This window comes from Nylanderia fulva, unplaced genomic scaffold (assembly GCF_048542155.1).
Source record: "Nylanderia fulva isolate GAGA-0341 unplaced genomic scaffold, ASM4854215v1 Scaffold10, whole genome shotgun sequence".
In the NCBI taxonomy this organism is placed as follows: domain Eukaryota; kingdom Metazoa; phylum Arthropoda; class Insecta; order Hymenoptera; family Formicidae; genus Nylanderia; species Nylanderia fulva.
Genome location: NW_028189193.1, coordinates 6,321,565 through 6,342,050, shown reverse-complemented (window position 1 = coordinate 6,342,050; position 20,486 = coordinate 6,321,565). Strand labels below are relative to the sequence as shown.

Here is a 20,486-nt window from a genome sequence, read left to right as displayed (position 1 = left end):
ATTCAGAGAGACATGTATTTGTATATTTATATGTGTGTATATATAAACCTGTGTTTGTGTATGTACGTGTGCGTGTTTGGATTTTTATATCTACTTTTCCCCAACAGATGGCGAGGACCGAGAAGTGATTCCCGTGAGCAAAATAACACCAGCTGTCTATATAAGAACGCTATTTCAAAAATATGGTTTATATTCATAAAGCGTCGGGGTTACCGTGATCAAGAAGGCGGTCTCCCAGTCAATGGTCATTAAGACTGCTTGACTGTAACTATATACAATATAGCTTAGGCGCATAATTTTTGGTAGTGTGGGGTGCTCGTGCTTCGATGTACCCCACGGCTAAATTAAGTCAAACATAAATTGTAACATAGTCGTATGCGTGGCGAACGTCGGACAAAGGCGGCTGACTCGGGACTCGAACTCGGGATCTCCATTTTCGGGATGCTGGACCTTTGACCACGATGCTATGCTGGACCTACGAATTGAGATACTTTTTTCGTATACTTAAGCTTCTTGGTCGACCGGTCAGCAACGTATTTTTGTTTCCGAATAGGTCGTTTACTTGAACTGTCACTTTAAAATTTCACGCAGTCATTGAAAATTGTTTGCAGAGTTGTGTAAAATCAGTAACAATTGCTTTACGAAATTATTCATCGTATAAAATTTTAACTACATATAAAACTTGAGGTGTATACATTTATTGAATAAATATTATTTACGGAAATAAATATATATATACATATATTTTACATTTAATAGCATAATACTTGAAATATTTGTTATATAAAATGAAAAAACTTTTTCTCGTATGCACGCACATGCATCAAATTCATATTTTAATATCACTCAAAATTTTTATAGGCAATTTCTAGCAATATTTCTAGCAATATTTTAGTAGGTATAAGCATGAAGAATATAAATTTTAGAGAAAAAAAGAAATGTATCAAAGAATGCTAATTTATATATATATATGCGTTGTGTATGCATTATGCATGTGCTCACATTCACATTTAAATCTTACTTTCATTTTTTATCTGTATGTTTAATCTATATTATACTATGTTTTAACAATAAAACATCTGCATAACGATGCAGAATAGAAGATAAAATTTTAAATTACATATACAATAAATAAATAGATTTACAGATAAATAAATAGAATTTATTAATATATAAATTATTAATATTATTAATATATTTATTAATATAAAGTTTTATTTTCATAGAATAACGTGAGGAATTGATTTTTGTTAAAAAGTTTATTTTAAAAAATGATGAGGATGCAGGACCTACGATCTGACACCTTTTTGTTCGTGTATTTAAAGCGATTTTTCGTCGGATCGTCAATGCATTTTCGTTGACAGACCGTTTGTTTCCTTGAACTACCGTTTTCAGATTTTATTTAGTCACTTAGAAATATTTTACCGAGACGCGAATATCAGAAAGAAATATTAAGCGTATAATATCAGAAAGTATGATGAAAATATTGACAATGAAACATCTGCATAATGATGTAGAATAGAAGATAAAATTTTAAATAATATACATGTGTAAATAGATGAAATATTCTGGATGTTTTTTATAGCAATATTTTAGTATAAGAACGAATAATAAATTTTAAAGAAAAGAAGAAATGTGATAAACAATAGAATTGATAAACATACGAAAAATCATCATTAGAAATAATTATTTTTGTTTATTATACCTTTATTAATTCTATTTAATACAAAATAAAATAAATAAAATTTAATTTTAAAAAAGCATATTTGATTGATGAAATATGTTTCGTGTGATAAATTGCGATTATAATTTTTGACAATGAATTTGACAGAAAATATATAAAGCTACAAATAATATACTTTACTCTGTATTATATCAATCAGATCTAATTGTTTCGTTGCTTTTGCAAATTTGTAAAATTATATAGTAATAAAACATAATTTATCTGCGAATGAAACGTTATGAAAAGAAGAAAGAAAAAAATAATACGCGATATTAATTTTGACATATTGTGTATATTTTTTGCGTGCGTTGGCCGAGACATCCGGGACAATATTATCTAAAAATATATATTTACACAATGTATATTTGATGAAAGACAAAAACTACAACACGATACACTCATTTAGCCGGTCATTTATCGTATATATTTCTACGCGCGTTCTATTTTTACCTCCAATTTGTATTAATCGCGCGCTTCTACGCAAAACTATAGCTCAGTAAAATTAGACTTGAAAAGGGCAAAACTTCAAAAAAATTCTAATCAGGTTGAATTTTTGTGGAGACCTTTATTAATAAATAACAATAGACCTTTATTTATAAATAACGTCGAAATTTTGATGTTTTAATAAAATCCTCAAAAGTACTTTTAATATCAGCCAGAGCATTTTTTATGGGAAAGAAATTTTAATCTTTTGTAATTATCTCGAAAATTATCAACTTTTCAAGAAAAATTGTTATTATCAAAATTGTAGCTCAGAAAATTCTCTACAAAAAAGATCATTATACTTTTTTTCGTACAACTAATCGTTTTTGAGTAAAACGTGCGGTAAAGTTGCAATATTTCTAATATAATTTTTCTGCACCTCTTACAAAGTAGTAATGTGTACATTTTCTTTCAGACTTAATTCGCTCTATATCTTCGAAACGATTAATTTCACGGAAACAAGTATGACTTTTTTGTAGGGAATTTTATAAGCTACAATTTTAATAATAACTATTTATCTCGAAAAATTGATAGTTTTCGAGATAATGGCAAAAAACTACAATTTATCCCTTTTCATCCGCCATGAAAAAACGTCCTGGCTGAAATTAAGAGTATATACTTTTCAGGATTTCATTAGAATATCGAAATAAATAAGGTCTTCACAAAAATTCAGTTTGATTATAATTTGTTTGAAGTAAAAGTCTAATTTTACTGGACTAAAACAAGGAAGCTCGGCGAGAAGACGAACGAGGATATAAGTGAGCCGACGACGACACCCGTCTGGGTGCAAATATAATTCGCGATCTCCTCGTGGGCGAGTTAAGTGGTCGTGGCGAGACGTGGTAAACGCAGAACAGGCCACAATTAAGGAGACACGATATCTCCGTTCGCGACTGACGTGGCTGGATTGCGCATTTCGCTTTGAATTTGCTTTAAAGCTCGGAAAATTTACGATAGCGAGCGCACACGCGAGCTCTGGAAGGTCATACGATAGAATTAACACGAGTACATGTATATTAAAGAAGAGTTTCCTTTCTACCTTCATGCATCGCTTCTGTTACATTTTTTCTGCAAAATTTAACTAATTTTTTTTTACTTTTTTTTCGAGGAACCATCTGCGTTTCTGGTCGAGACGATATATACATATATATATATATAACTATTTATTTAATTATATTATATATATAACTTATATATATATAATATTATATACATTCAATCATGACTTTAATTGGTAATTTCCCTCCATTTTACATACAGAAACGCATTACAAGAGATAAGAGATTGCGGAAATGATCTTTATAAAAATGATATTTATAAAAACTCAATCAATTTACAGGAAGACACAGACAATTTGAATTCAATATACGATTCGATTCTTAATATAATATAAAGTTTAGTACTTACAGAATGCTCGATCTGCACGCATTGTCTCTCAACGACGCATTAAAGTAACGACTTACTTTAAACGTGCCTGTGCAATGAAATAAAGATCTGTGATGTGTTTAAGTTAGCCAGTCTGGTCGTTTACTTTAGCTGTCCTTGATAAAATATAATAATAAAATATATGTAAAATATCAAATGATATGTAATATATTATATTACAAATATATAATTTAAAATTAAATAGGGAGAGGGAGAGATGTTGCGTGATACTAAAATACCATAAATGATAATGTGGCGGTGTAAAGAGGGAATCCCAAATAATGCACTTTCGCGAGCGATTATATATTCGATTGCAGAAAAATGTGGGCAAAGTTTATAAGCGTACGTTTGCGCTGATTCTGTTGCAGATATGAGAATTTTTCTCTTCAGCGGGTTTCTTTTACTGGGCTTTGTCGTAGCGTCAGTACCGGATGATTACGTGGATTCATCGGAATCCGCGGAAATAATGGACCAGGATACGAATACGTGCCATTACATCAGAGCTAATTCGTTATTGGAAGCGAGATGCCAATGGAAATCGATGAAAATCTCGTTAGATTTGAATCCGGACATACAGGTGAGATTGTCGTTTAAATATATTTTATTTAAAATTGCAATAAAATAATTGGTATGTATATTTTTACCATTATAAAAGAATATTTTCTGCATATATATATATCTATAATTGTGAGGATTTTTTTAATCTTATCTATAATTCGCATAAAATAGAAAAATTTGTAACGAGTTGTAGAAATCCGTGAGACTCCATTTGATTTTTTATTTTTTTACAATAATTATGAAATTATGATTTATAAGTTATAAATAATATTGTAATAAAATTTGCTCGAATCTTATATTCCTCTCAAAGTAAAAAAACTTTTGTAAGAAATATTCTAAAATGCATTGTTCAAAAGATATTCGCGTGGATAGATTAAAATCGCCCACCCTGTGTACGTTTCATCTCTGATAACACTCCTGACGTTCCTCCTCTGTTTGCTAGGTGCTCAATGTTACCGGGAAAATGTACCCGATAATCTTGAGTAACGATACTCTGCATCCTTACAAGAAGCTCGTCGCCATCTATCTACGTGACAATTGGCTTCTTGAATTCGACGAGGCACTCTTCGCCAATCAGCATTACCTGAAAGTGCTAGATCTCACGCGCAACATTCTCTTCAAACTGCCCAAAAATTTCTTCCAGTTTCCGTATCTACATACGCTCTATCTCGGCCACAACATGCTCTCCGATTCCGCATTCAAGATAAACGTGACCTCGCCTCTCAAACTGCTCCAGCTAAACAATAACATTATACACGTGTTCCCGAACATAGGCGTCCAGCCGACCCTCATTCATCTCGACGTGTCCTACAACGTAATCATCTCGATCAGCACCGAGGATCTGGCTCCCTTCTGCTCGCTGAAAAAGCTCGATCTGACGGAAATAGAATCAGATTCAACGCGAGCAGTTGTGATTGTCAGAGGTTCAACGCCTGGGTGAAGCTACGACAGATCAAGATGAAGCCCGATCTCTACAAATGCATCGATCCACCAGCAGCTCTAAACAAGGACTGCGCCAAAGTGACATTCAGCGATCGGACGCACAAGCTGTTCAACGAGTGCTTGGCAATGGCACAACAGAAGATGAAAACCGCGAAAGCCTCGATCGGTCTGAAGAAGCGTCGCCCCGTGCGTCTCGGTGTTCTTCTTCCTAGCGTTGTTCGTGCACAAGCGATACCGTAGGCGGCACATAAAGCAGGAGGAGCAGCTAACGGCGATCTACGACAACACCAAACTATTCCAACAGCAACCTGACGATGATTAGTAAAATAATCGCCGAATAAACGTAGAATCCTGTTAAAAGAGCTGTTTCTGGCGTCGACAATATGCGAGAGTAGAATTTTGCGTGAGAATAGAATTTTCCGAGTAGGGTTGCATACTCTTAAATTATTTACGACAGAATAAAATTTATTTGTTAAATAACAAGGCCCGCAATAATTCCGTTCAACAAGATATTTACATATATCCGGACATCGACCCATTAAGGCCTTTTTGACGTTTAATTAAAAAAATTACAAGCATAGCGGTATGTCTTAGGACCTCTTACAATAGAAAAAAATTATTCATCCAAAAACAAGATCTGAAAAAATCTGTTTATAATGTTATTTTTGCATAAACGCTTAAATACTCGTTTAACAATTTATTACGGTAGACCCTGTGTTTGGTGCCAGAAAATACGAGTAGGATTGAAAATCTATAAAATATATAAGTATATATAGGTAAGAAAAAAAGAGAGAAATAACTGTTATTCATTGAACTGGTGTTTATTGAATGAGTTTAATCGACTGAGGATTCACAGAGGATTCATAGAGAATTTAATCGGATACAGGTATATATCTACGTGCTTAAGTTTGTATTTGATCATCATTAATACATATCGCGTAATGTTCACTAAACATAAGATTATTGTAATAGTTCAAATGCTGCTCTTGGCATGTATGCCATTTTTTGAAAAATATATTGCTTCTTGAAAGGAGTGAGGTACATATATTTTATAGTTTTTTGAACAAAGACAATATAACCAACAAAAGCGATATCAATTATGATCCAGAAACCGGAGATATCGAATAAAATACGTTAGACTTTTCATGGTACTTATTGTTGTAAATTATTTTAGACTTTGAATGGAAAAAAATGTGAAAGCAGGCTTTATATATAACAAAAATAATTAATGATAAAGACAGTTCCGCGAAGATTAATATGATATGAACGCGTTAACTTATAAGAAAAATTTATAAATGTTATTATATTGTGTTCGCGTATATAATGGTTAACGATATTTTTATATAAAAATCTATGTGAATGTGGCAAAATTTTCGAGAATCTTTCCGGGTGTGTGAACGAATATTATACTATACTCTAGGCGGCGATATATGTAGGAAGAAATTTCGGCGTTAATTTCTTCGATGCCGGTCAAATGAAAACCGATCGCTCAATGTCGTCGCGCGCTTTTTGTTGATGTAATAGCCATTTGTTTTGCGACAATTTTTTAGAATTATTGACTTCGTGTCTTACGATTGCTAGGGGTAATACTTCATTTTTACATATAACTGGCGTTTGCAATCATGAATTTATATCATATAGACAAGAATGTAACTCGTTCTTTGTTGCACGCTTTAGATGACCACAAAAAATGCTTTAAACGTTAGAAAACTGAATAAAGAATAAATTTGTTTTGCACACTGATTTCCGTGTGTATAATATATAACTTTCCAATATGATTTTAATTATTTTACTGAAACGCATTACATGAAAAGAGATATTGCGGAAATAATTTTTATAAAAATGCATAAAGACGCCATAAATTTACAGAAAGACACAGATAATTTAAATTCAATACACGATTCGATTCTTAATATCATATACACTTTGCCCGAACAGTATACCTCTCTAGGTCACTGTTATTGTTTTGATACCAACACGGAGGATTAGTATGTATTGAATTCTCGAACGGCACACATCGTCTCTTGACCCACCACACGACTTAATTTCAACGTACTTGTGTAATAAAGTAAAGTTTTGTGGTGTATTTAAGTTGACTAATTTTCTCTATAGGTAATGTGACACATTATTATCACTTTGCTTTTATAACTATTATAGTGTCTACTTTTTATTATCATACGCGCACGATCATTTTTGCTCTCGTTTTGTTTCTTTTTGTTTATTTTGTATCTTGTATGCCGTTATACAATTTCAATGTTCGAAATTTTATTATATTGTCACGAAAATATATATCATTTTTAATTAGATTGATAGTAATGTTTATATCACACACGCCTAAGTTTATTGCGATAAATGTGTAATAGTTTAGTCGTGAATTAGTATTTAATTTTTTACTATCAATTTTTATTCCTGATTGTTATATTCTTTGTGTTTAATTGTCACGGAAATTCATATTACTTCTATTTAGATTGATCGTAACCTTCATACCACACACGTCTAGGTTTAGTGTAATATCTTATTGTTAGTCATGCATTAGTACTTTATTTTTTATTATGAATTTTTATTCCTGTTTGTCATATTTTTAGTATTTAATTTAGATGTATTAATTACAGACACTTGACCGAAATTTTCGGTATCATACAATAAATACTTAAATCGTAGGCAGTCTGGTCGTTTACTTTCGCTGTTCTTGATAATATATAATAATAAAATATATATATGTAAAATATCAAATAATATATTATATTACAAATATATAAGTTAAAGCGTCATATAGAGAGATATTGTATGATACTAAAATACCATAAATGATAATGTGGCGGTGTAAAGAGAAAATCTTAAATGTTGCATCTTCGCGAGCAATTAATTATGTGGTTGCGGCAAAGTGTGGGCAAAATTTATAAGCGTACGTTTCCGCTGATTTTGTTGCAGACATGAGCATCTTTTACTTCAACGGATTCCTCTTACTAGGCTTTGCCGTGGCCACGGTACCGAATGTTCTGATGCTGGGTTCACTACAAGCCACGAGAATTTTGGACCAGAATCCGTCCCCGACGATGTGCAACTACAGCAGAGCTAATTCAATACTAAAAGCTCAGTGCTCCAATCGAAAATTGCGGAAAATCCCTTTAGATTTGAAGGCGAATATACAGGTAAAATAGTCATTTAAATATATCTTACTTAAGATTGCAATAAAATAATTGTCATGTATGTTTTTGCCATTATAACAGAATATTTACTGCATATATCGCGAAGATCTTTTTTTAATCTTATCTAATTCAATTAGCATAAAATAAAGAAATTCATAATGTTTTCTAAAAAACCGTGATATTCCGGGTTATTTTTTGACAATAATAGAAAAGTTAAGTTTTATGAAATTGATTGAATAAAATGTCTTAATTGATTTTGATGTAAGAAATCAATTTGCTAGTATAAAATAAACCAAAATTAAGTATGTAATATTCAAAAAACGACCAATAATTTCTTAATTAAAATAAAAATATCATGACGTTTCGATCTGTGGTTTAGGTCATTTTTAAATAAACTGATTTCAAATGAACCACAGGTCGAAACGTCATGATATTCTTATTTTAATAAAGAAATTATTGTACATTATTGGTCGTTTTTTGAATATTACATACTTAACTTTGGTTAAGTTTTATGAATTAAAAATAATATAATAAAATTTACTCAAATCTAAAATTGTACAAATTACAGTTAGATTTGAAGGCGGACATAGAGGAGAGATTGTTGTTTAAAAATATATCTTATTTAAAATTGAAATAAAAAATAATCATGTATCTTTTTCCATTATAAAAGAATATTTACTGCATATATAGTAAGAAATTTTTTATCTTATCTGCAATTCGCGCATAAATTAGAGGGATTCGTAACGAGTTCTAAAAATCCACGAAATTTTGTTTTACTTTTTTTTAAATATGACAAATTAAGATTTATAAATTAAAAACAGTATAATAAAACTTTAAATATTATTATTAAATAAAAGTTTAAATTAAAAGTAATTTTCCATATAAGGTTTCATATCACATATTTGATCTTGGAAAGTCGTTTAAATATCATTTTCAATTTTTTAAATGATAATCCTTATTTTTCAATGCATATTTTTGTAGCTAGTCCTATTTAAGAAATTGAAAATAACCTTCATGTGACATTCAAGCGACTATCCAATGTCAAACCAATGACGTCATCTTATATTCTTCTCGAAGTCAAAAAACTTTTGTTTGAAACATTTTAAAATGCATTGTTTAAAAGATATTCGCGTAGATCGATTATAATCGCCCACCCTGTATACTATACGTTTCATACCTGATGACAATCCTGTCATTTCTCCTTTGTTTGTTAGGTGCTGGATATTATTGGAAATCAAGTGATAGAACTAAAAAACGAAAATGTGCATCTTTACAAGAAGCTGGTCTTCATTTATCTAAATGAAAATTACATTTATAACATCAAAGAGATAGCCTTCGCCAATCAGCCTTATTTGGAGGTTCTGGATCTCACGGACAATCTTTAACGCACACTGCCCAAAAGTATCTTCCAATTGCCGTATCTTCACACGCTCTATCTCGGCGACAACAATCTCATCGATTCCGCGTTTAAGGTGAAGGTCACTTCATCCCTCAGATTGCTGCAGCTGTTCAAGAATAAGCTAACTGCGATTCTAAACATAGGCGTCCAGCCGATCCTCCTTCATTTATCTAGATGAAAATTACATGCATAACATCAAAGAGGTAGCCTTTGCCAATCAGCCTTACTTGGAGATTCTGGATCTCACGGACAATCTTTGACGCACACTGCCCAAAAGTATCTTCCAAATGGCGCATTTTTGCATGCTCCATCTCGGCAACAATTTGCTCACCGCTTCCGTGTTCAAGATGAAGGCCACTTTGCCTCTTAGACTGCTGCAGCTGTTTAAGAACAACCTAACTGCGATTCCAAACATAGGCGCGTTTAACCGACCCTCCTTAATCTCGACGTGTCTGACAACTTCATTACCTCGATCAGCACCGAGGATTCTACTCGCTGAAGGAGCTCGATCTGACCAGAAATAGCATCAGATTCAACTGGGGCAGCTGCAATTGTCAGACGTTCAACGTTTGGGTTAAGATGCGGCGGATCAAGATGAAGCCCGACGATCTCTAAAACTGCACCGATTCACCGGCAGCTCTGAACAAGAATTGCGCCAACGTGAGTTTCAGCAATCGGACGTACAAGCTGTTTAACGAGTGCTCAGCTATCATACAGCAGGAGTTGGAGACCGAGAAAGCTTGATCGGTTTGGATAAGCGTTGCTTTATGCGTCACAGTGCTCCTTTTCGTGGTCTTCTTGGCGTTGTTTTGCACGCAAAATAACGCCACGCAGACCACAAAGAAAAACCCCGAGATGAAGTGGACGATGCTTATCCAGACCGATCAAGCCTTTTCGGTCTCTATCTTATACTGTATTATAGCCGAGCACTCGTTAAACAGTTCATACGTCCGATTGCTGAATTCCACATTGCTGCAGTCCTCGTGCAGAGCTATAGGTTAATCGGTGTAATTGTAGAGATTGTCGGACTTCATTTTGATTTGTCATAGCTTCACCCAGGCGTTGAACGTCTGACAATCGTAGCTACCCGCTTTAAAACTTATACTATTCCCGGTCAGATCAAGCTCCTTCAGCAAGCAGAAAATCGCCAGATCCTCGGTGTTGATCGAAATGATGTTGTCGGACACGTCGAGATTAAGAAGGGTCGGCTAAATACCTATGTTCGGGATCATGGTTAGCTTGTTCTCGGCCAGCTGCAGCAGTCTAATGGGCGAAGTGACCTTCATCTTAAACGCGGAATCGGTGAGCGGTCTTGGGCCCCCTGATCGAACCACTCATGACTCGATCAAGGAGAACAAGGAGTCTCACTTAACGGTACCATGACGGTTTCCCCAGCATCACACACACAAAAAAAAAAGGTTATCGTCGAGATAGAGTGTGCGAATATACGGCATTTGAAAGAGACTCTTGGGTAGTGTGTGCAAACGGTTTGCATGCTTCCTTCTGGTTCTTGCGCTGTCTCCGGTTTCGCTTGTGCACGCAAAACAACGTCACGAACACAACAAAGAGGAACACCGAGATGCACAAGGCGACGTATATCCAGACCGATCGAGCCTTCTCAATTTTCATCTTATGCTGTATCATGGCCGAGCACTCGTTGAACTCGTATGTCCGATTGCTGAATTTTACATTGGTACAGTCCTCGTGCAGAGTTGTAGGTGAATCGATGCAATTGTAGAGATTGTCAGATTTCATTTTGATCTGTCGTAGCTTCACCCAGACGTTGAACGTCTGACAATCGCAGCTGACCACGTTGAATCTGATGCTATTCCTGGTTAGCTCGAGCTCTTTTAGTGAGCAGAACGGCGCCAAATGGAGGAGCTGATGGCGAACAAATACAACATCTAGCTGCATCAACAGCAACGTGACTGTAATTAGTGAACCAGCTCTTCGATTACACAAAAACATTGTTTATTTCTCGTAAATATATATTCGATTAAATGCTCTGTGAATCCTGAGTCGATTAAACTTTTTCAATAAACACAAATACGACAGTTCTTGCTCTCTTTTTCTCGTTTTTTTACTTATAGCAAACATCGTTTATTTGAGAAATAAGCTGCTAATAAAGAGCGAGAAAGAATTTAATCGACTGTGAATTTACAGAGAACTTAATCGGATATATTATATATTTACGTGCCTATGCTTGAGCATCATTAATACACATCGCGCAATGTTCAATAAACGTAAAATTATTATAATAACTTAAATGCTGTTTCTGGCGCGATTGCCATTTTTGGAAAAATATATTACTAATTTTTGAGAAAATGTTCATTGGACATACATTAGTTATTCTTGTGCTATCTGGGTATAAATATATTATTCTCCGCGAATCTGGTCTTTTTTATTGATTATTTTCGTTAAAGCGTGTTTTCTCATTTTTTTCCATTCAGAGTTTTAAGTAATCTCGAATAATAAGTACCATTAAAAATCCAACGTATTTTTCTCGATATTTCCGGCTACTGGCGATACTTATATTATATAGCCTTTTGAATACAGACCTTATAATCATCAAAAGTATTATTAATTATCAATCACAAGTGAAGAAGACAGTTCTGCGGATATTAATATGTTTATATCCTGAGCACAAGTATGTCTAATTTATTTCCAGTAAATATTCGTAATTGGACATTGGCATATTCTTAAACAATTTAAATAAGGTCTATCGGACATTTGATGAACGTTTATAAGATGTACATTAGTCACAACAGAGTACGTCCGCATAATCAATTCTGGATTGATTTTAGATCTATTATGGACTGATTTAGGATCTTTTTTCAATTGTAAATTTTAATTATAAATAACAATTAAGTAAATTATGTTTAGTTGTTAATTTTATTTTATAAAAAATACAATCATATATGTGTTAAAAGATATTTAAAACAAAACAATATATATTTTTTATATTACTTTTGTACGATAAACTTTGGTACAGGAAAGACAGCCATTTAATAGAATACTATTAATTTTTTAATACTCAATATTATATATTAATAGTTAAATAACTTTTCTTCAATATCAATAAGTTTCACCTAATAGAATAATACATTTTTATATTAAATGAAAATTATTGATATTGCTGATAGTGAACTCTCACAGAAAAAATTTGAAATTAATATATGATGACTTATCATGTTTAGACGCACAATACAAAAAATATATCTGATATATTATATACAGATTTGCGCGCGATTTAAATAGTATAAAATAGATAATTGTATTAACAAAATCCGCAATATTTTAACATACTTTTAACGCAAACAATCTATGTGTACAGAACAAAAACATACAAATTCTGTGTAATAAATAAAAAAACTAAACAGTGTAAAAAGGGAAAAAATAAAAGTGTATTTTAAAGTGTTGTTTAGGATTTATAACCAAATCAGCTTTGCTTTCGTACAAAAATTGACGTGGCTTTTTTATATGGCAAATTATAGGAAGTTTTGGCTGTACGTTAATTCTTTCAGCTTCTGTAACGGCATTACTAATGAACATATTAAAACATTCATCGTTTCTTTTGTTAATAATGTAATTTTTAAGATTTTTTAAAACATGACACATTTGGCTAAGCTTATTTTTGGGGTTTGAAACATTTTACTAACAATATCTATTTTTGAAAGCAAATCGTGCCAAATAATTATAAAACATATAAATTTGAAAGAAAATATTTTTTGTGCTAATAAAGCCATATTTTTTGTTATTTACTGTTGTTTAATGTTATTTAATGTAATCAAATTGTTTAAAAATTAAACATTTTATGGGTTCTTTCCATAATTCGATTACACTGTTTTAAAGAACATTAAAAACTACAAAACTTTTATTTGAAACATTTTTTTATATCTTATATCCGCTCCGACGATATTAGCTCAGAAATAAGAAAAAACCGATTATTTCAAGAGAGTATTTTACCCCCTAAACGTCGAGATACGCCGCTAAAAAATACGGGTCTAATATTTTTCAATGCTCTACAACATATTCAAGGTTCATTAAACCGTTAATAACATTAAAATTATTTCAAAGTATTTACACACGCACACGGACACACACTTATGTATTCAATCACAACAAATAAAACATTTCTTTGGAGTTTTGGAAATAATTGTTGCTTCTATTTTATGATATTGATTGGATGTTTCATTGTGAGCAACTGTCATATTTAATATATCGATTTAATAAAGAGATTTAATAAAAAATGAAAGAATATAGATTATATAGATTATATATCTTTTTTCTTTGCCCCTTCCACTTCCTAAAACATTTAGTCATTCCCAGTCTATGGCTGTCCACGATGCATTAAGCCTCGTATACGTTAGTGCATAGATTTTCAATCGATTTATTAAGAATAACGTAAACTGCAAGTTGTTTTTATATTGTATGTGTGTTTATTATATATATTTTTGTCGCATAAATAACAGTTACGATATAGGAATTGCTTACCGAGATTATTTTAATTTTAATAATTTTAATAATTTTAATAATTTGTAAATAATTATTTTAATAATTTTGAAAAACGTAACTATTAGTTTGACATTGAGAATTTAGTTCCACGTGCAAGCAATTTCAGAGGAAACACTCAGAGGTAAGTTTTTCTATATATAATTTTTTTTACTTGATGGACACAGCATGGAAAGGAACTTTACAAAAACTTGGCGAAAAATATAATTAAAAGACTTTATGCAAAAAATTGCCTTTCGAAGCATTTAAAGTAATATTTTGACATTTAAAAAATTTCAAAATGAATGTGATTTAAGAAATTTTAATAGTATATTAGCTAACAAGTGCGGGGGATTGTAAATCGGCCGAGAGTGCGGAAGTTTGGCGCACGAGGCGAAGCCGAGTGTAACAATCTGTACAATCAGCCAATTTATGACCCGCACATGTTGGCTACGATATTTTGTGTGACCGGTGCGTGGAAAGGGAGCCTTTCTAAAATCCCATCATGTGCGTAAAAAGCGACTTTTCGCGCGCCGGTTGCACAAAATAAATTTATACCTAGCCTTTTCAAATTCACAATAGTTTTGCAAATATTGTGTCATTTTAAAACATGACTTGATCAGACTTTTGGTATAAAATTCCGAGGTGCATTCCGACAACACATTTTTCAGAAATAAACCAGAAATACCATTACACGCATTCCATTCGTATCTACCAGATACGGTTCTATAACCGTCTTTCCTTTGTAATCTCACAGGAAGAATTAATTATCGATAAAAACTTATATAATGCATTTTTTTAATTATCATCTGGTGACTTCATAGTTGTATATTGTTTAAAAATTTATATATTATAATTTATGTATGTATATTATATTTAACAATTTATAATATAAATTATATAAATATATATATATATATATATATACTTAATAATTAAATTTATCTGCGTACATATATATGTTTATAAATATAAAAATTTAAATATATAAAAAAATTAAAATATATATATTATAAATATCTTTTATATATTTGAATATATATATACATTAAAAATATTTTTTATATATTGTAGAACAATTATGTAGCAATAAATAATTGACATATATAGGGAAATTAAGAATGAGAAAATATGTTTCAAGTAAAAAAAAAGTAGAGCCAATAAAAGAAAATCATCAAGGAAGATCTCTTTGTATAAAACATTTCTTTCACGAGCATCATGTTTGTAAAGAATAAAAATTATAAGCATTGCAAACCATATTAAGTTTATTTAATACATTTTTTATATTTTTTATCATTTCGATGGTATTAGCTCAAACATAAAAAACTGATTTTTTTTAAGAAAGTAATTCACCACCTAAATGTCGAAATACGCAACTACAAAAAGAAACGCAGATAAAAAATACGATTCCGTCTCTTCGAGAGTGCTCAAAACGCACATAATTGTAATTGCGTCAGAAGTTGAAGCTATTATGATTCCATAATAGCTTATCTATCTCGTTTTTTCCTCTTTTAAACAATACTTAATCAGACTACGGAAATAATGAAGTTGCGCGTATAAATGAACGTTACAAGCACGGGCAAATGGAAACGTTTCCTTAATTTGAGTTTTTTTAAATTCGCATTTTTAATAGTATATTAGCTAACAAGTGCGGAAAGTCGTAAATCGGCCGAAAGTGCGGAAATTTGGCGCACGAGGCAAAGTCCGATATTTGGTGTGACCGGTGCGTGGAAGGGAGTCCTGCACACATGAAGATAATTCAAAACTGAATAAAGAATAAATTTGTTTTGCGCACTGATTTCCGTGTGTATTAGTATTTTGGCTAACAAGTGCGGGAAATCGGAAATCGGACGAGAATGCGGAAGTTTGGCGCACGAGGCGAAGCCGAGTGCGACAATCCGCACTCTCGGCCGATTTGTGACCCGCACATGTTGGTCACAATATTTTATGCGACCGGTGCGTGGAAAGGGAGCCCTTTCTAAAATCCTATCATGTGCGGAAAGGGCGACTTTCCGCGCACCCGTTGTATAAAATATATAACTTTCCAATATGATTTTAACTGGCAATCTCCCTCCATTTTACAGAAACGCATTACATGAAAAGAGATATTGCGGAAATAATCTTTATAAAAATGCATAAAGACTCCACAAATTTACAGAAAGACACAGATAATTTAAATTTAATATACGATTTGATTCTTAATATCATATACACTTCGCCAGAACAGTATACCTTTTTAAGTCACTGTTATTGTTTCGATACCAACACGGAGGATTAGTATGTATTGAATTCTCGAACGGCACACATCGTCTTTTGACCCACCACACGACTTAATTTCAACGTACCTGTGTAATAAAATAAAGTTTTGTGGTGTATTTAAGTTGACTAATTTTCTCTATAGGTAATGTGACACATTATTATCACTTCGCTTTTATAACTACTATAATGTCTACTCTTTATTATCATACGCGCACGATCATTTTCGCTCTTGTTTCGTTTTTTTTTTGTTTATTTTGTATCTTGTATGCCGTTATACAATTTTAATGTTCGATACTTTATTATATTGTCACGGAAATTTATATTATTTTTAATTAGATTGATTGTAATGTTCATTTTACGCACGCCTAGGTTTATCGCGATATATGTGTAATACTATAGACATGTATTAGTATTTTATTTTTTACTATCAAATTTTATCTCTAATTGTCATATTTTTATATTTAATTTAGATGTATAAATTATAGACATTTGATCGAAATTGTCGGTATCAACAATAAACACTGAAATCGTAGCCAGTCTGATTGTTTATTTTTGCTGTCCTAGATAATATATAATATTAAATATATATATAATATAAAATAATATATAATATATTATATTACAAATATATAAGTTAAAACGTCATATAAAGAGATGAAGAGATATTGCGTGATACCAAAATACCACAAATAATAATGCGATAGTGTAAAAAGGGAATCCTAAATATTGCACCTTCGCAAGCGATTAATTATCCAGTTGCTTCAAAGTTTGGACAATGTTTATAAGCGTACGGGTCCGCTGATTCTGTTGCAGATATGAGCATTTTTATCTTTAACGGGTTCCTCTTATTGTGCTTCGTCGTGGCCACGGTACTAAATGTTCTGGTGCTGGGTTCACCGGGAGCCGCGGAAATAATGTACTTGAAGCCGCCGCTGAAGATGTGCCGCTACAGCAAAGTTAACTCGATACTGGAAGCGCAATGTTCCAAACTGAAATTGCGCAAAATCCCGTTAAATTTGAACGTAGACATAGAGGTGAGATAGTCGTTTAAATATATCTTACATAAAATTGCAATAAAAAAATTGTCATGTATGTTTTTGCCATTATAAAAGAATATTTTCTGTATATAAAATAACGATTTTTTTATCTTATCTGCAATTCGCATAAAATAGAGAAATTTGTAGTGAGTTTCAAAAATTCACGAAACTTTGTTTCACTTTTTTTAATAACGGGAAATTAATATTTATAAATTAAAAACAATATATTAAAACTTTTAATATTAAAATTAAATAAAAATTTCTTTTAAAAATTATTTTCCATATAATTTCATATCATTTATTTAACCTTCGATAGCCGTTTAAAGGTCATCTTCAATTACTTAAATGGAAACCCTATTTTTCAATGCATATTTTTGTAACTACTTCTATTTAAGATATTGAAGATGACCTTCATGTGATCTTCAAGCGACTATGCAAAATCAAACCAATGACACCATCTTATACCCAACTCAAAGTCAAACAATTTTGTATAAAGCATTTTAAATTGCATTGTTCAAAAATATTCGCATGGATGAATTAAAATCGCCCTGTATACGTTTCATTTCTGATAACATTTCTTTTCTGTTTGTTAGATGCTCGATCTTATTGGAAATTATTTGACAGAACTGGAGAAGGACAGTCTGCATCCTTACAAGAAGCTGGCCTACATCTATCTAGGTGGCAATTCCATTGCTGAAATTGACGAGGCAGCTTTCGCCAATCAACCTTACCTGAAGCTGCTGGATCTCAGGTTGAATGATTGCGACACTCTGTCCAAAAGTCTTTTCCAATTGCCGTATCTTCACACGCTCTACCTCGGCTACAACCATCTTAACGATTCCGTGTTCAAGGTGAAGGTCACCTCGCCCCTCAAACTGTTGCAGCTGACCAAGAACACACTAACTACGATCCCGAACATAGGCGTCCAGCCAACCCTCCTTAATCTTAACGTGTCCTACAACAAAATCACCTCGATCAGTACCGAGGATCTGGCGCCGTTCTGCTCGCTGAAGGAGCTTGATTTGACCGGGAATAGCATAAATTTTAAAGCGGGCAGCTGCGATTGTCAGAGATTCATTGCCTGGGTGAAGCTGCGGCAGATCAAGATAAAGCCTGACGATCTTTACAATTGCACCAAAACACCGGCAACACTAAATGAGGACTGCGCCAACGTGAGATTCAGCAATCGGACGAACGAGCTGTTCGACGAGTGCTTGGCCATTATACAGCATGAGGTGGAGACTGAGAAAGCTCGATCATTCTGGATATACGTCGTTTCGTGTATCTCGGTGTTTCTCTTCGTGTTGTTCGTGGTGTTGTTTTGCGTGCATAAGCAGAAGAAGCAGCTGACGGCGAATGACGACAACATCGATATGCGTCAACAGGAACCTGACAATAATTATCAAAATATTTGCCGATAGAACGTAGAATCTTGTAAGAAGGGCTGTTTCTGCCGATGACAATACAAGAATAGAATTTTACGCGAGAAGGGCGGGATGAAAGTGAAAAAGCTCAGTCAGAAATGATCGGTCAATTGGACGTCGATTTAACGTCCAACGTATTTTATTTAATATTTCCGACTTCTGGATGATAATTAATAACGCTTTTGTTGATCATAACGTAATTGTTCAAGAGACTATATAATATATGTATCTCACTTTTTCTCAGAAATTTATAATATACTTTTCAAAAATGGCAATCGTGCCAGGAATAGCATTCGAGTTTTAATAATAATCTTACATTAAAAATATTTATTGAACTTTGCGCGATTTGTATTAATGATGATCAGATACAAACTTAGTCACGTAAATATATATTATTTTAAATTCTCTGTAAATCCTTAGTCAATTAAACTCTTTCAATAAACACAAACAGTCCTCGCTCTCTCTTTCTGTTACTTATAGCAAAAATATTGTTTAATTCACAAATAACTATGCTCATACACTTTCATCCCGCCCTTCTCGCCTAAAGATTTACCCTCGCATTGTCGACGCTAGAAACAGTTCTTCTTGAAAGAGAAAGAGAAAGCGAGAACTTGTTTATTGAAAGAATTTAATCGACTGAAGATTTACAAAAAATTTAATAGGATATATATTTACGTGCCTAAGTTTGTATCTGATTATTATTAATACATTTAGCGCAATATTTAATAAATATTATTAACGTAAGATTATTATTATGGCTCGAATGTTACTGCTGGCACGATTGCTATTTTTTGAAGAATATATTACAAATTTTTAAGAAAAAGTGATGTACATATATTATATAGCCTCCTGAACAAAGACGTCATGATCAACAAAAGCGTTATTAATTATTATCCAGAAACCGGAAATATCGAATAAAATACGTTGGACTTATAATGGTACTTATTGTTGGAGATTATTTAATACTCTAAATGGAAAAAAATGAGAAAATAGGCTTTATTGTAATCAATGAAAAAAACTGTTTTGCATTAATATAATATAAACGCGTGAACTCGTAGAAAATATATGTAAATTTTATTATAATGTCTACGTTTTTATTTATTATAATGTGCTTGCATGTATAATGGTTATGACATTTTTATATAAGAATCTATGTGAATGTGGCGAAGTTTTTGAGAAACTCTCTGTGTGTTTGAACGAATATAATTTCACTATACTTTTGGCGGCAATATATGTGTAGAAAGAAATGTCGGCGTTAATTTCTTCGATGCCGGTTAAATAAACATCTCGAAAGCCGATCGCTCAATGTCGTCGCGTGCCTTTTGTCGATGTAATAGCAATTTGTTTTGCGACAATTTTTTAAAATTATTGACATTCGTGTCTTACGATTGCTAGGGGTAATACTTAATTTTTACATATAACTGGCGTTTGCAATCATGAATTTATATCATATAGAGAAGAATGTAACTCGTTCTTTGTTGCACGCTTTAGATGACCACAAAAAATGCTCTAAACGTTAGAAAACTGAATAAAGAATAAATTTGTTTTGCACACTGATTTCCGTGTGTATAATATATAACTTTCCAATATGATTTT

At 32.4% G+C, this 20,486-nt stretch overlaps 2 protein-coding genes and 1 pseudogene across 5 annotated transcripts in view; all 3 read left to right on the top strand.

The window, feature by feature from the left end:
- LOC114934706 (uncharacterized) overlaps positions 1 to 20,486 on the top strand; it is a 48,525-nt gene that overhangs the window by 22,823 nt on the left and 5,216 nt on the right. The window lies entirely within an intron of this gene.
- LOC114934709 (uncharacterized) lies at positions 3,428 to 6,024 on the top strand (annotated as a pseudogene). The gene is made up of 3 exons (XR_014924932.1): positions 3,428 to 3,440; positions 4,000 to 4,208; positions 4,632 to 6,024. The product of XR_014924932.1 is annotated as an uncharacterized LOC114934709 (transcript).
- Positions 7,020 to 20,447, top strand: LOC114934686 (biglycan-like). Of its 2 annotated transcripts, none has more exons than XM_085483464.1 (3): positions 7,020 to 7,243; positions 17,243 to 17,463; positions 18,060 to 20,447. In XM_085483464.1, exons 2-3 carry the CDS (start codon positions 17,245 to 17,247, stop codon positions 18,885 to 18,887), a joined length of 1,047 nt encoding a protein of 348 aa, XP_085339590.1. In that variant the 5' UTR covers positions 7,020 to 7,243; positions 17,243 to 17,244; the 3' UTR covers positions 18,888 to 20,447. The 2 variants fall into 2 exon arrangements, with proteins under 2 accessions (XP_085339590.1, XP_029163224.2); XM_029307391.2 differs by lacking the exon at positions 7,020 to 7,243 and adding an exon at positions 16,439 to 16,571.